At 38.2% G+C, this 10,910-nt stretch overlaps 3 protein-coding genes and 1 long non-coding RNA gene across 6 annotated transcripts in view; 1 reads left to right on the forward strand and 3 right to left on the reverse strand.

Annotated features, from left to right (window-relative positions):
* Nucleotides 1–2,297, forward strand: part of LOC107611458 — a 3,323-nt gene extending 1,026 nt beyond the window's left edge. The window contains exons 2-4 of the mRNA XM_021108318.1: nucleotides 1,122–1,526; nucleotides 1,632–1,915; nucleotides 1,985–2,297. Of these exons, the coding sequence (XP_020963977.1) occupies nucleotides 1,122–1,526; nucleotides 1,632–1,915; nucleotides 1,985–2,297 (1,002 nt within the window). The remainder of the gene's footprint in view (nucleotides 1–1,121; nucleotides 1,527–1,631; nucleotides 1,916–1,984) is intronic.
* On the reverse strand, nucleotides 3,416–8,639 carry LOC107612150 (MLP-like protein 34). Of its 3 annotated transcripts, XM_021109764.1 has the most exons (5): nucleotides 8,336–8,444; nucleotides 6,380–6,503; nucleotides 5,194–5,936; nucleotides 4,989–5,076; nucleotides 3,416–4,895 (listed from the first exon to the last, which is right to left on the reverse strand). In XM_021109764.1, the coding sequence occupies exons 4-5, from the start codon at nucleotides 5,025–5,027 to the stop codon at nucleotides 4,257–4,259; spliced, it is 678 nt and encodes a 225-aa protein (XP_020965423.1). In that variant the 5' UTR covers nucleotides 5,028–5,076; nucleotides 5,194–5,936; nucleotides 6,380–6,503; nucleotides 8,336–8,444; the 3' UTR covers nucleotides 3,416–4,256. The 3 variants fall into 3 exon arrangements, with proteins under 3 accessions (XP_020965423.1, XP_016169456.1, XP_020965424.1); XM_016313970.2 differs by lacking the exons at nucleotides 3,416–4,895; nucleotides 4,989–5,076; nucleotides 5,194–5,936; nucleotides 6,380–6,503 and adding an exon at nucleotides 7,057–7,610 and having other exon boundaries at nucleotides 8,336–8,639; XM_021109765.1 differs by lacking the exons at nucleotides 3,416–4,895; nucleotides 4,989–5,076; nucleotides 5,194–5,936; nucleotides 6,380–6,503 and adding an exon at nucleotides 7,057–7,616 and having other exon boundaries at nucleotides 8,336–8,639.
* On the reverse strand, nucleotides 5,382–6,451 carry LOC107611459 (protein MAIN-LIKE 1-like). Its single transcript, XM_016313380.1, has 2 exons — nucleotides 6,380–6,451; nucleotides 5,382–5,936 (listed from the first exon to the last, which is right to left on the reverse strand). Exons 1-2 carry the CDS (start codon nucleotides 6,449–6,451, stop codon nucleotides 5,382–5,384), a joined length of 627 nt encoding a protein of 208 aa, XP_016168866.1.
* Nucleotides 10,115–10,910, reverse strand: part of LOC107612163 — a 2,579-nt gene continuing 1,783 nt past the window's right edge. Inside the window, exon 2 of the long non-coding RNA XR_001613621.2 lies at nucleotides 10,115–10,331. This is a non-coding gene — a long non-coding RNA (uncharacterized LOC107612163). The remainder of the gene's footprint in view (nucleotides 10,332–10,910) is intronic.

Raw genomic sequence — 10,910 nt, forward strand, 5'->3', positions numbered from 1 at the left:
CCTCACTTTCTTTTCATATTTATAAAAATAACCCTAAACTTTTATAAAATACCCATTGTTATCCCCGTACTTTATCTACTACCCAAAATATCCCGAAATTTATATAATTACAAATTATACCTCAATTTTTATATACAAATACAATGTTATCCTTCAAAAATAAAGTTTAAATATTAATCTTCCTCTCATACCAAAACCAAAACCCTTAGTCCTTTCCTTTCAAAATATTACTTGTATTTTAATCCGTTTTCGAGTCTTTCGATTACCAATTTTTCTCAGTTTTTAATTTAATCTTTCAACTACTAAATTTCATCAATTTCCTCAAAATACCTTATCACAACAGTTCCAAAATCATTAAAACAACCACAACTGAGCTGTTTCTAATAGCCAAACTAATAAATCACAAGCAACAACAATAATTCAATATAAACTCATTCAAACTCAAACAATAATCAACCAAATCAACATTCACTTATCAAATTCACATTTAATTATTATAAAGTTACCAAACCCTACCTCCATGCGAAATCAAAACAACAAAAGTTACGGAAAAATTTTCTGACCGAACTATTGAAAAAAAAATATCAGAAATCGTCTGTGCCTCCTAGAACTCCAATTGGTCGAACTCAAGAGAAAGGGGAGTTACGTCACCGTTAGCTTTCACCAAACAAAAATAATACTAAGATATAGAGGAGGAGAAGGATACAAATACTTTTATCAGATTAAATTTTTTATTGGAGTTACGGATCTCAAAAAATCAAGCGCCGAATGATCAAAGGAAGTCACGGTTCGGTTTCCTCTTCCTCCCACTCAGTTCCTTTCTTTTCCACGTTCGGTGACAAATGAAGAGGTGTGAAGATGAAATATAATGATTTTTAGTTAAGTGACATTGATTTATTAAGTGAAAGGGCATGTGTCATATATATATATATAATAATAATAATAATTAAAATTTTTTTATATATTTTTAAAATATTTTATTATAATAAAAATTATTTAAAAAGCCTAGTAAATTTTAAATTTAAAATATCATAAAATTTAACTATGGAAACTATAAAATTTAAAAAGTCTAGTAAATTTTTACTTCATCCTCCGTTTCTGTGTATGAGCTACCGATACAGCCTGTTGCCTCCTCATTGTTCGCTGTTGATCTCAGCGGCAATGTTGGAGACGAGGTAAGGTATAGGGAACATCTTCCGACCGAATTACAGTGTCCTACACCGGCTGGTGTTGGAGAGGGATTGTTTGATGATCCAGATGACGATGATGTCGAGCCAGATATGATCGCTGATGACAGCGGCGATGATCTTGGAGTGAGTGATCCGAGAAGGGCTACAGGTGGATCTAGTTCTGGCACACAGCAGTACCCACCCCATTTTTCATTGTTGGACCTGGATGCCATGAGGCATGACGAACATCCTGGGCAGCCTGCTGGATTTGGCGCTAGAGATACGGAAGGGTCTGCCGGTATGACAGAGTTCCAGGTTGGGCAACAATTTCGGGATAAAGATGAGGCGCTGTTGAGTGTGAAGACTTACAGCATCCGCCGAGGGGTACAGTACAAGGTAGTTGAGTCAGACTATCGAATGTATGTGGAAAAGTGTTCTGAGTTTGGGAATGGGTGTACATAGTTGATTCGGTTGAGTCTTCGGCAGCACAAGGGCATCTGGGAAGTCAAGCGGTACAATGGACCGCATACCTGTCTCGCCACCTCCATCTCCAGCGACCATAGGAGTCTGGACTACCATGTGATAGCGACATTCATTATGCCAATGGTTAGGGCTGATGCATCCGTCAACATCAAGGTGCTTCTAAATGCCACGGCTGCACACTTTGGGTTCAGGCCTACGTATAGGAGGGTATGGATGGCGAAGCAGAAGGCTGTTGCCATCATCTATGGGGACTGGGATGAGTCGTACAACGAGCTCCCTAGGTGGGTGTTAGGAGTTCAGTTGACGATGCCTGGTACTGTTGCAGTCCTCAGGACTTGCCCTGTTCGAGTTGGGGGACAGCTGGACGAGTCCCAGGCTTATTTTCAGAGGCTATTCTGGACGTTCTCCCCTTGTATCGAGGCTTTTCGTCATTGCAAGCCGTTGGTGAGTATTGACGGCACCCATCTATATGGCAAGTATGGGGGAATGTTTCTTGTGGCGATTGCACAGGACGGGAACTCCAACATACTCCCGGTGGCATTTGCACTAGTTGAGGGTAAGAATGCTGACTCTTGGTCCTTCTTTCTCTCCCACCTCCGCCAGCACTTGACACCTCAGCCAGGTCTGTTAGGTTATTTCAGATAGGCATAACGGCATCAAGGCAGCACTTGAGGCGCCTGATGGGGGATGGCTACCTCCGGCTGCTACCGGGCATTCTGCATTCGACACGTAGCAGCAAATTTCGCCCTCACCTTCAAGGGCAAGGATGCCCGGAGGCTTCTTGTGAACGCCACATATGCAAAGACCGAAGTGGAATTCGACTACTGGTTTGACATTCTGCGCTCTGAGAATCCGGCAATGTGTGAATGGGCGAACCGGATTGAGTATTCGTTGTGGACCCAGTATTGTGATGAGGGTCGAAGATTCGGGCACATGACGACCAATATATCTGAGTGTGTGAATTCCATCCTGAAGGGGGTAAGGAACCTCCCTGTATGCTCGCTGGTGAAGGCCACATACGGAAGGTTGGCAAAGCTATTCATCCGTAAGGGGAGGGAGGCAGAGACGCAGCTGGGCACCGGACAACAATTCAGTCAATACCTGGTAAAGTGTATCGAGGCCAACCTCAAGACGGCTAGGTTCTTCACGGTGACTGTTTATGATAGGGATAACTCGGAGTACACCGTGGCAGAAACGACTCCGACTAGTTCGTTCTCACTGGGTAGCTACAGGGTCTCATTAGGCTCGCAGACTTGTGATTGTGGGTACTTCCAAGCACTCCATTTCCCGTGTCCGCACGCACTGGCATGCTGTGCCTACTCACGTCTTACTTGGCAGCCATACGTCCACGAGGTCTATCGCCTTAGTTCCGTTTTCGGTGTCTATCGGTTGGGATTTACACCTCCAATTCCAAAGGGTTTCTAGCCACCGTATGACGGGCCTACCGTGATACCGGATCCGAACATGAGGCGTGCGAGGGAGGATCGTCCGTGGTCCACCCGCATACGTACCAATATGGATGAGGCAGATCCGAACCGGCCAAAGAGATGTGGCCTCTGCAGGCAACCAGGACATACTCGTCGGAGTTGTCCGCAGGCCGGAGGAGCCACCCACCCTGGGGGGAATGAGTAGGAGCGTTCTGTTGTCTGTTTTTATTTGTCTTTGGGTTGTCAGTTGTATTTTATTTTCATTAGAAAACGATGTTCTAGGTATGCTAAGTTATAATTTCTTAGTCATGAACTTTGTATTTCGACCCACATATGTATGTTGAATGTCTTTCTAATTATGAAATTAAGTTACATAACCAAAGTACACATTCTGTTCCAGTGACTAATACAAAATACAATAACATGAAAGTAACTGCTGCATGAACTAATGACCTAGGGCACACAAGAATAACACCGATAACCAAAACAAAATACATAATACAAACATAAAGAGACATCATAAACCATCATCCCCCAATCATCTAAACAGGTGCGACCCCGTGCCACAACGGCGTGGAACCCGTGCCCTCTGACCTCTCCGTATAAACGGCTCCTCATCCTCAATATCGTCGCCGTCGTCATCCGGAGCAGGCTGTGTCGGCGTCCCGGGCAGGACATGTACGGGTCTGGATGAGGACGGCCCAGCAACTGAATGTGACCCAAGAGTATGTGCGGATGCTGGCGTCCCACCGAGTGCAAAAGCCTTCACAGGAGCTGCCGTGGGAGGCTCGTTCAAATCTACATCTAGCGGAGCCTGTGTCGCTGTCGTCTGACCCCGTCCTCGGGCAGCATCATCCTCCTGCATGATGGTCTGGATATCATCAAGGAAATGTGGTCCACCGAACTCGGCGACAATCCCATCACCAGCAAGGAAGTCTGGAAACATGGACCCGGGACTCACCCATGGTGTACTCTCCTGAAGTGGCTGGTCGTCACCGGGAACACCGACAAAGTAATCTCCGAGCGGACCTATGCCAAGCCCCGTGGCAGTCTGACTCGAGGGATCTCCCACACCAGATCCATACCACTCACCATCATGCCCCCCGTGAACGGGCCTAGCATCCCCATAGCAACACCTCCTCCAGCTGCACCCCGACCATGATCAGGGACATCGTCTCTAGCAGCAGCCCCCCTCCTCCTGCCTCCACGCCCACGTCGTCTCCCGCCCCCTAGCAGCCTCATCACCCTCCTCCATAGCATGATCCAGCCACCGCCACTCACGCTGGCTACGACGTGTCCCAACTCGAGCTCTCCTCTCAACACGACGTCTGTCAGGAACATCGTCGACTCGGTCCATATCAGGAATTCGGCCGGCACCCCTCTGCGTCGCCTCATCCAGAATAGGAATACCTCTCGGATCCCCCAAGTACATCTCGGGCGACAAGAACCTCTTCCCGTGCTGGTGCCACCATGCCAAGAAATCAAGCGAGGGACCCGGGTCAGCCACGATGTCGAACTGTAAAATGTGCTCCGCACGATTCTGCCAGTGAAGATGGCAGTCAGGTAAGTGCAACGAGAACCAACGGTCGCCTCCTCTCCCGTCCTTTGACATCAAGAAGTCGATGTTCAGGGCGGGATGCGGCGGGGGCTGTACGCCGCCAAACTGCGGTAACACTCTATCAACCTGATGCCACTCAACCACCGCAAAATATATCAGGGACGTCACACACCGCCATAACATCGTATGCCGAGGCTCTAAGACCTCCGGATGGACAACCTGGATGACGTCGAGTGCGCTATAGGGCATCCATATGAACTGAAAGAACCAAATAAAATCAATTTGACGTTTCTGTTAGACCATATAAACAGAAAGAACGACTACATATAGATATGGGCTCAGCGTACTTACATCTCGAGGCTGTAACAAGTCGATCTTCAGGCGAGCCATCTGCACCCGAGGTCCCTTGTTGCTAATCCCAGGATTGTAACCAGACCACCTGCGTAAGAAGTTAAACATGTTAATGCATTCATGAGTCACTCTAGAAGCCATGAAATTGCTTGCATAATTGAAAATAAATACAATAAGGCTACATAATACAAAACAATAATGGTACCTCGAGGCAAGGGGCCAGCTAAACGCATCATACCCAGGAGGCCTAAAAGAAGGAAACCTCCAAAATATCCAAGACTACAGTAACTGTAACGGCCCTGCTAACTTCACGACATGTCTGTTCGCGACTCGGCACATGCACCGGTACAGCCATGCTAGTGCCGCCGACCCCCAACTGTAGCCACCCATCTCCTAAAGCCTAGCAACAAAGGGTAGCCATCTGATGTGTATACGATTGCCGGACTTGTCGACAAACAGCTGCGTGCCCAACAACATCATGATGTAGGCACGGGCAAAGCGCCTAACTGTCTCCTCATCAGCCCCGTGGGGACACTCTCCAAATGTCTCCTGGAACCAGGTGCAGTTCACTGCGAATTTCTGAATTTGGTTCTCAGGAGGTAAAACACCGAGCAACTCATGGAACCACTGCCAAGCTGGCCTCCCACCCTCAATGTATAGGTGGAAGTCTGTCAGGCAACCACTAACGTAATGTCCGTCCACCGGCAACCCCAGCTGGTATGCGACGTCCTGAAGCGTGATGGTGCACTCTCCGAACGGCATGTGGAAGGTGTGTGTCTCAGGCCGCCATCTCTCGACGAATGCACTGACATGGGGCTCGTCTAGTCGGAACCATCTGTCGTTCAGTCTTGCAAGATGGTACAATCCGGCCATCTGCAAGTACGGAACGTACCTCTCATCAAGACGCATCCCCTGCTGCCGCCTAACGCTGGATATGCAACGCCGAGGCTGGACAGTAGATGAACCGCATAATTAGAACAGATTCACAAACCACTAACATATACAATTCATTTCATAAAGAACAAAAAAAGTAATCGTGCGATACAACATATATTAAACCAGCGACCAACATTGCATACATAAACGGCAGACATAGACCGGTTCTACAAACCACTAACAGTCACTAAAACCACTAACAAAAACCACTATCCTAAACCGCTAACACTAACATATACCACTATAAAAAACCATTAACAAAAACCACCGGCCTACACCACTATCCTAAACCACTAACAATAACATAAACCACTATCAAAAACCATTAATAAATACCACTATAATAAAACCACTATCATAAACCACTAACAAATATCACTATCATAAACCGCTTTCATCAACCACTACCATTAACAACAAATACTATAAACAGCGCAACATCAGAAACCACTAACCTCGTCGTTGATCACCCCGGCGATATGAGCAACTCCATCCAACCGATAAAGCCTCCCCGGATCGTCCCCCATCGCCTGAATATGTCGCTCCGATCTTACTCGGCCCGAATGTTGGTCGTTTTCTCTGGGGTTTGGTGGGGTATGAGAATGACAAAGTGATTCGAATGAACTTGGTTCGAACTCCTTATATAGCCGAAACCCTTATAATTCAAATCAACTTGATTCGAATTACTTATTGTTACCAAAATCACGTAATTCGAATCAATACGATTCGAACTCCTTTCGTGTGCCCTTCTCCATGTAATTCGAATTGATATAATTCGAACTTGCCTTAGTTAATTCGAGAAAAGTTGATTCGAATTACATGCGTTTTGTGCTTGGGAGTAATTCGAATTGAATCAATTCGAACTATGTGTAACCCTAATTCGAACTAATTTGATTCGAATTATATAATATTGTCTTCTGGTGGATTGATGTCTCAGATTTTTATTTGGCGGATTTGGATAAATATGAGACACCCTTGGCTCATTTGGGTTTTTTACCCATTATTTAAAATAAATAAAATAATTTTAAAAATTTAACTTATGTTGCCAATAAAAATTGATTACCTATTGTTACTCTAAGTTTTATTAGACATACACAGATACTTTCAAGTTTATTTCCACACATCCATGGCATAAACGCAACCAACAAAAGAAATCATTAACGATGACTTTACATACATACATACATAAATACATACATACATACAATAGTTCAATCCATTCAAACGAAGGATAAACATACATACATGTAAGGTTGGAATTTGGAAACATACTTCCTTATTCTATTGTTCACCCAAGTTCACACTTTTTATTTAATTTATATTATATAAACACTTCCAAAACAGTCCCGAAAATCTACCCCTTATTAAATTCCAACCATGCATATAATGTCTTCTAATTTTCTTTTAGTAATTATTATGCCTTGAGAAGATGAGCATCCATGTCTTTAGTATTTTTGTCAAACAATTCCAAGTAACCGTAAGGAGCTTCGACATTATAATTAATTTTCTCATATTCAAGTGTCCATTTAGCTGAAACACTTCCATTGCTGTTATCAATCTCTTGAGCGATGACCTTCAAGACTTTATACTGTTGACTTATGTCTCCATCAAAGAGATTGAATTTGATTGTCTTGTTCTTCTCATCAACGGATTCAATTGTCTCCTTGCATGTAGTTATTTTACCATCTGTTGCTTGACAATAATCAAATTTTAAAGAATATTAAAAAGAAAATTAAAGAAACCCGAGAATAATTATGTCAATTACTTGACATAATTACATGCAAATTATGATAGTCCTTTTGGTTGTTTTAAAATTTTGTCTTTTGTCTTGGAGACAAAATCTATTTTTTGTTATATGTTTTTAGGAACTATAAAAAATACAAGAATTTTGTCAATTTATATATATACTTATAACTCTCTTCTAATAATCTCATTGGTTATGAATTTTTAAACAATTCATATAATTCTCACTAATATATATTATTTCGTAGAAAGAACTTTTTTTGTTGTAAATGGAGGAAACTAATTAAATTTAATAAAATCTCAAAAAAAAAAAGATTAGAAATATAATTATTCATATATCTTTTTTTTAAATTAATTTTTTTAAAAAAGTGATATTATAACATAATATCAAAACTTCTATAATAAAAAAAATTAAAATTTGATTCATATTGAACTTTAATAAAAAAAATTTAGTCTAAAATTAATAACAAAAAAAAAACATATAAAAAATTTATGTAAACCCAAAAAATAAATCTTACATGAAGAGACATATTAAAAATATAATTATTTATGCGACTTTTTCTATAAATTTAGGTTTTTGAAAAAAATGATATGATGACAGATAAAATCCGACGAGATGTTTTATTTTTAATTTACAAATTAATTGATTTAAAATTAAGCTTGATTACCTATAACATAAGTCCAGTGCTTAATCGAATCGCCAATGCTGTGCCAATCCTCACCCTGATGCAGCTTGGTGTGATGCACTCTTTCACAAACGTTTTGATATTGGTGGAGAGATTTTGATACAAAATTAAAGAACTTTCCAGCAGGTGCATGGATCACAATTTCAGTACTAAACTTACCACTCAGTGCCATTGTCTTAAGAAGGAAACAACTACTATGAAGCAAGAAATCAGATAATACTAATAATTTAATAAAGCTAGCTAGCTAGAACATCTGATGAGAGATATGGGACAATGAGTTCAGATTTGTAGGACCTTATATAGAAAAATAAGCTACCTATGTGTTTGCCAGTTTGCAAACCAGAGTTTGCATAAAATTGATTTTGTAAAATTGATTTTGATGATAAGTTAGTTTGGATTAACGTGATTTATGTTTGGTAATCTTTATATCAAAATTGATTATAGTAAAATAAATATTGTTTGGATTATACTACTCAAAATCACTTTTAGATGAAAAATTACTAAAATAGACATCAACTTTATATACATGTAAAATCAGAATACTATAAAAAATAATATAAAAAATATTTATCATATAAATAAAATAAATACAATAAAAAATAAAAATATAAAAGAGAGTACTATAAATTTTATAATGTCACACAAAAAGAAAATATTCTATAATTTTTTTTAGTATCGTCAGTACTCTTTAATTTAGTATTATTTTACACTATAAATTTTTATTATTTATGACTCTATTGTTACTTATAATTAATTTTTTATTTATTTTGTCCTTTTTTTTTATAGGATCATAATTTATATTATTCAAAATTTTGATAATAAACATAGTATATAATAATTACAATTACAAATTTCACAAATTCAGAATAAAAAATAAAAAAAATTAATACAAAACAAAAATAGAGTACATCAAAAAATAGAAAAAAATTATACAGATAAGAAATAATAAAAATTCCATAAAACCAACAACATATATCATATGAACAAAAAAATACCATAAAACGTAAATAAAATTCATATGAATAAAATCAAATAAAAATAAAAAAATTTCAATTTGTCACTGATTGAAATAAATCTGAACGATTTTGATGAAAAAAATGGAACTAAAAAATTATGAAGAAGTAGGAAGAACTACAAAGAATGACAGTGAAGATAATAGTTACTAGTATCGTTCTTATAAAAGAAAATGAAGGGTAGGGTTGGTAAAAAAGAAATATTTTAGCTTCTCCTAAACGTGAAACGTAAAACGTGAAATGCAGAAGCTACAAAATTGAGCTTCTCCTAAACGTGGGTTCAGAGGCAGAATCAATTCTGCGTTCACAAGGATAAAAATTGCCAAACATCAAAGTGAAACTTTCAAAAAGGTCAAACGGGCTTTCTCCTCCCCAACGTGTTTGCCAAACACACCCACGTTTATATCGTCAGCTTGTTCCTCACTATTTAGTCAACACAAAAAATAGTCAATATATGTTATTTTACTCAATGAAATTATCTAACAATGATTAATCACTAAATTCTAAACAAATTTTTTAGGAACGCAAAATAGGTACCATCATATTTTTATAGTTTTATTTGTATTTTGGTTTTATTATATGCATCACGAATTAAATTTGATTATATTATTTATAAAATTTGATTATAGTGCGTATAAAGTTTTATTATCAATGTAAAATATTAAGGTTGCGAGAACTGAACCGGTCACTAAATCGGTTGGGTGATACATAATAAATTATCCATAATTTATAATTAAAAGTTCATAAATAACTTTAAACATCAATCTTTATAACTAATAAAAATCAAAATGCACTTAAATGACAAAGAAATAATGTTCAACCACAAACAATTATTCTAATTTCATAAAAATTATAAAAAATATCAATAGAATAAAAAAAATTAACAATCAAAATTATAATGTTCTACAATAGCAATATCAAATTTGTCGAATACAATTGCTTGTGATGTTCTCCTTCTCATTATCCTAAAAATTTTCAAACCACATCAATTAAAAAAATCAGTACAAAAACAAAGAATAACAACAAATAAAATAAAAATTCATAATCATAAATGATATAAAGCAAGAGTTATCTATCTATCTACTTAATATATTAAAACTGGGTTTTTTCCCAACTAATGAAGGTGAGGTGTCGATCTCTCGTAATTCCGTTTTCCCTCCAAAATGAACTTTCCTATTCTTTATTCTAAATTATTTTATAAAAAATATCTTTTGAAATTTTATTGATACTAAAATAAAGTTGCAAAAAGGTCCATAGGGTAGAATAAGTAAAATAATGTGATACCCACATTATAATATCCAAATGAAACAACCTAGGATCTAAAATGTTTATCTTTCTCTTTTTCGCCATCTATTATATTATTGATTCTATTATATAAAAATTAATTTTTTACATTTAATGATAGAGTCAACGTAGCATGTTTCTGAGAGTGTTTCTTAATTTATTTTGTTTAACTCATTAAGTACAATTCATTATGATGCATTAATTATATCAACTAATTGATTTGATTAGATATTTAAGTATCACACAATTTAAAATTATGT

The sequence above is a fragment of the Arachis ipaensis genome, chromosome B08 (assembly GCF_000816755.2).
Source record: "Arachis ipaensis cultivar K30076 chromosome B08, Araip1.1, whole genome shotgun sequence".
Classification (NCBI taxonomy): domain Eukaryota; kingdom Viridiplantae; phylum Streptophyta; class Magnoliopsida; order Fabales; family Fabaceae; genus Arachis; species Arachis ipaensis.

What these genes read in the sequence shown, in the direction of transcription:
- LOC107611459 (XM_016313380.1), bottom strand. Translation starts at nt 6,451, where the DNA reads ATGGGGGACGATCCGGGGAGGCTTTATCGGTTGGATGGAGTTGCTCAT. An exon ending in CCGGGGTGATCAACGACGAG is followed by an intron (nt 5,937 to 6,379) that starts GTTAGTGGTTTC and finishes TCTACTGTCCAG; the next exon opens with CCTCGGCGTTGCATATCCAG.
- LOC107612150 (XM_021109764.1), bottom strand. Translation starts at nt 5,027, where the DNA reads ATGGCTCGCCTGAAGATCGACTTGTTACAGCCTCGAGAT. An exon ending in ACTTGTTACAGCCTCGAGAT is followed by an intron (nt 4,896 to 4,988) that starts GTAAGTACGCTG and finishes TGGTTCTTTCAG; the next exon opens with TTCATATGGATGCCCTATAG.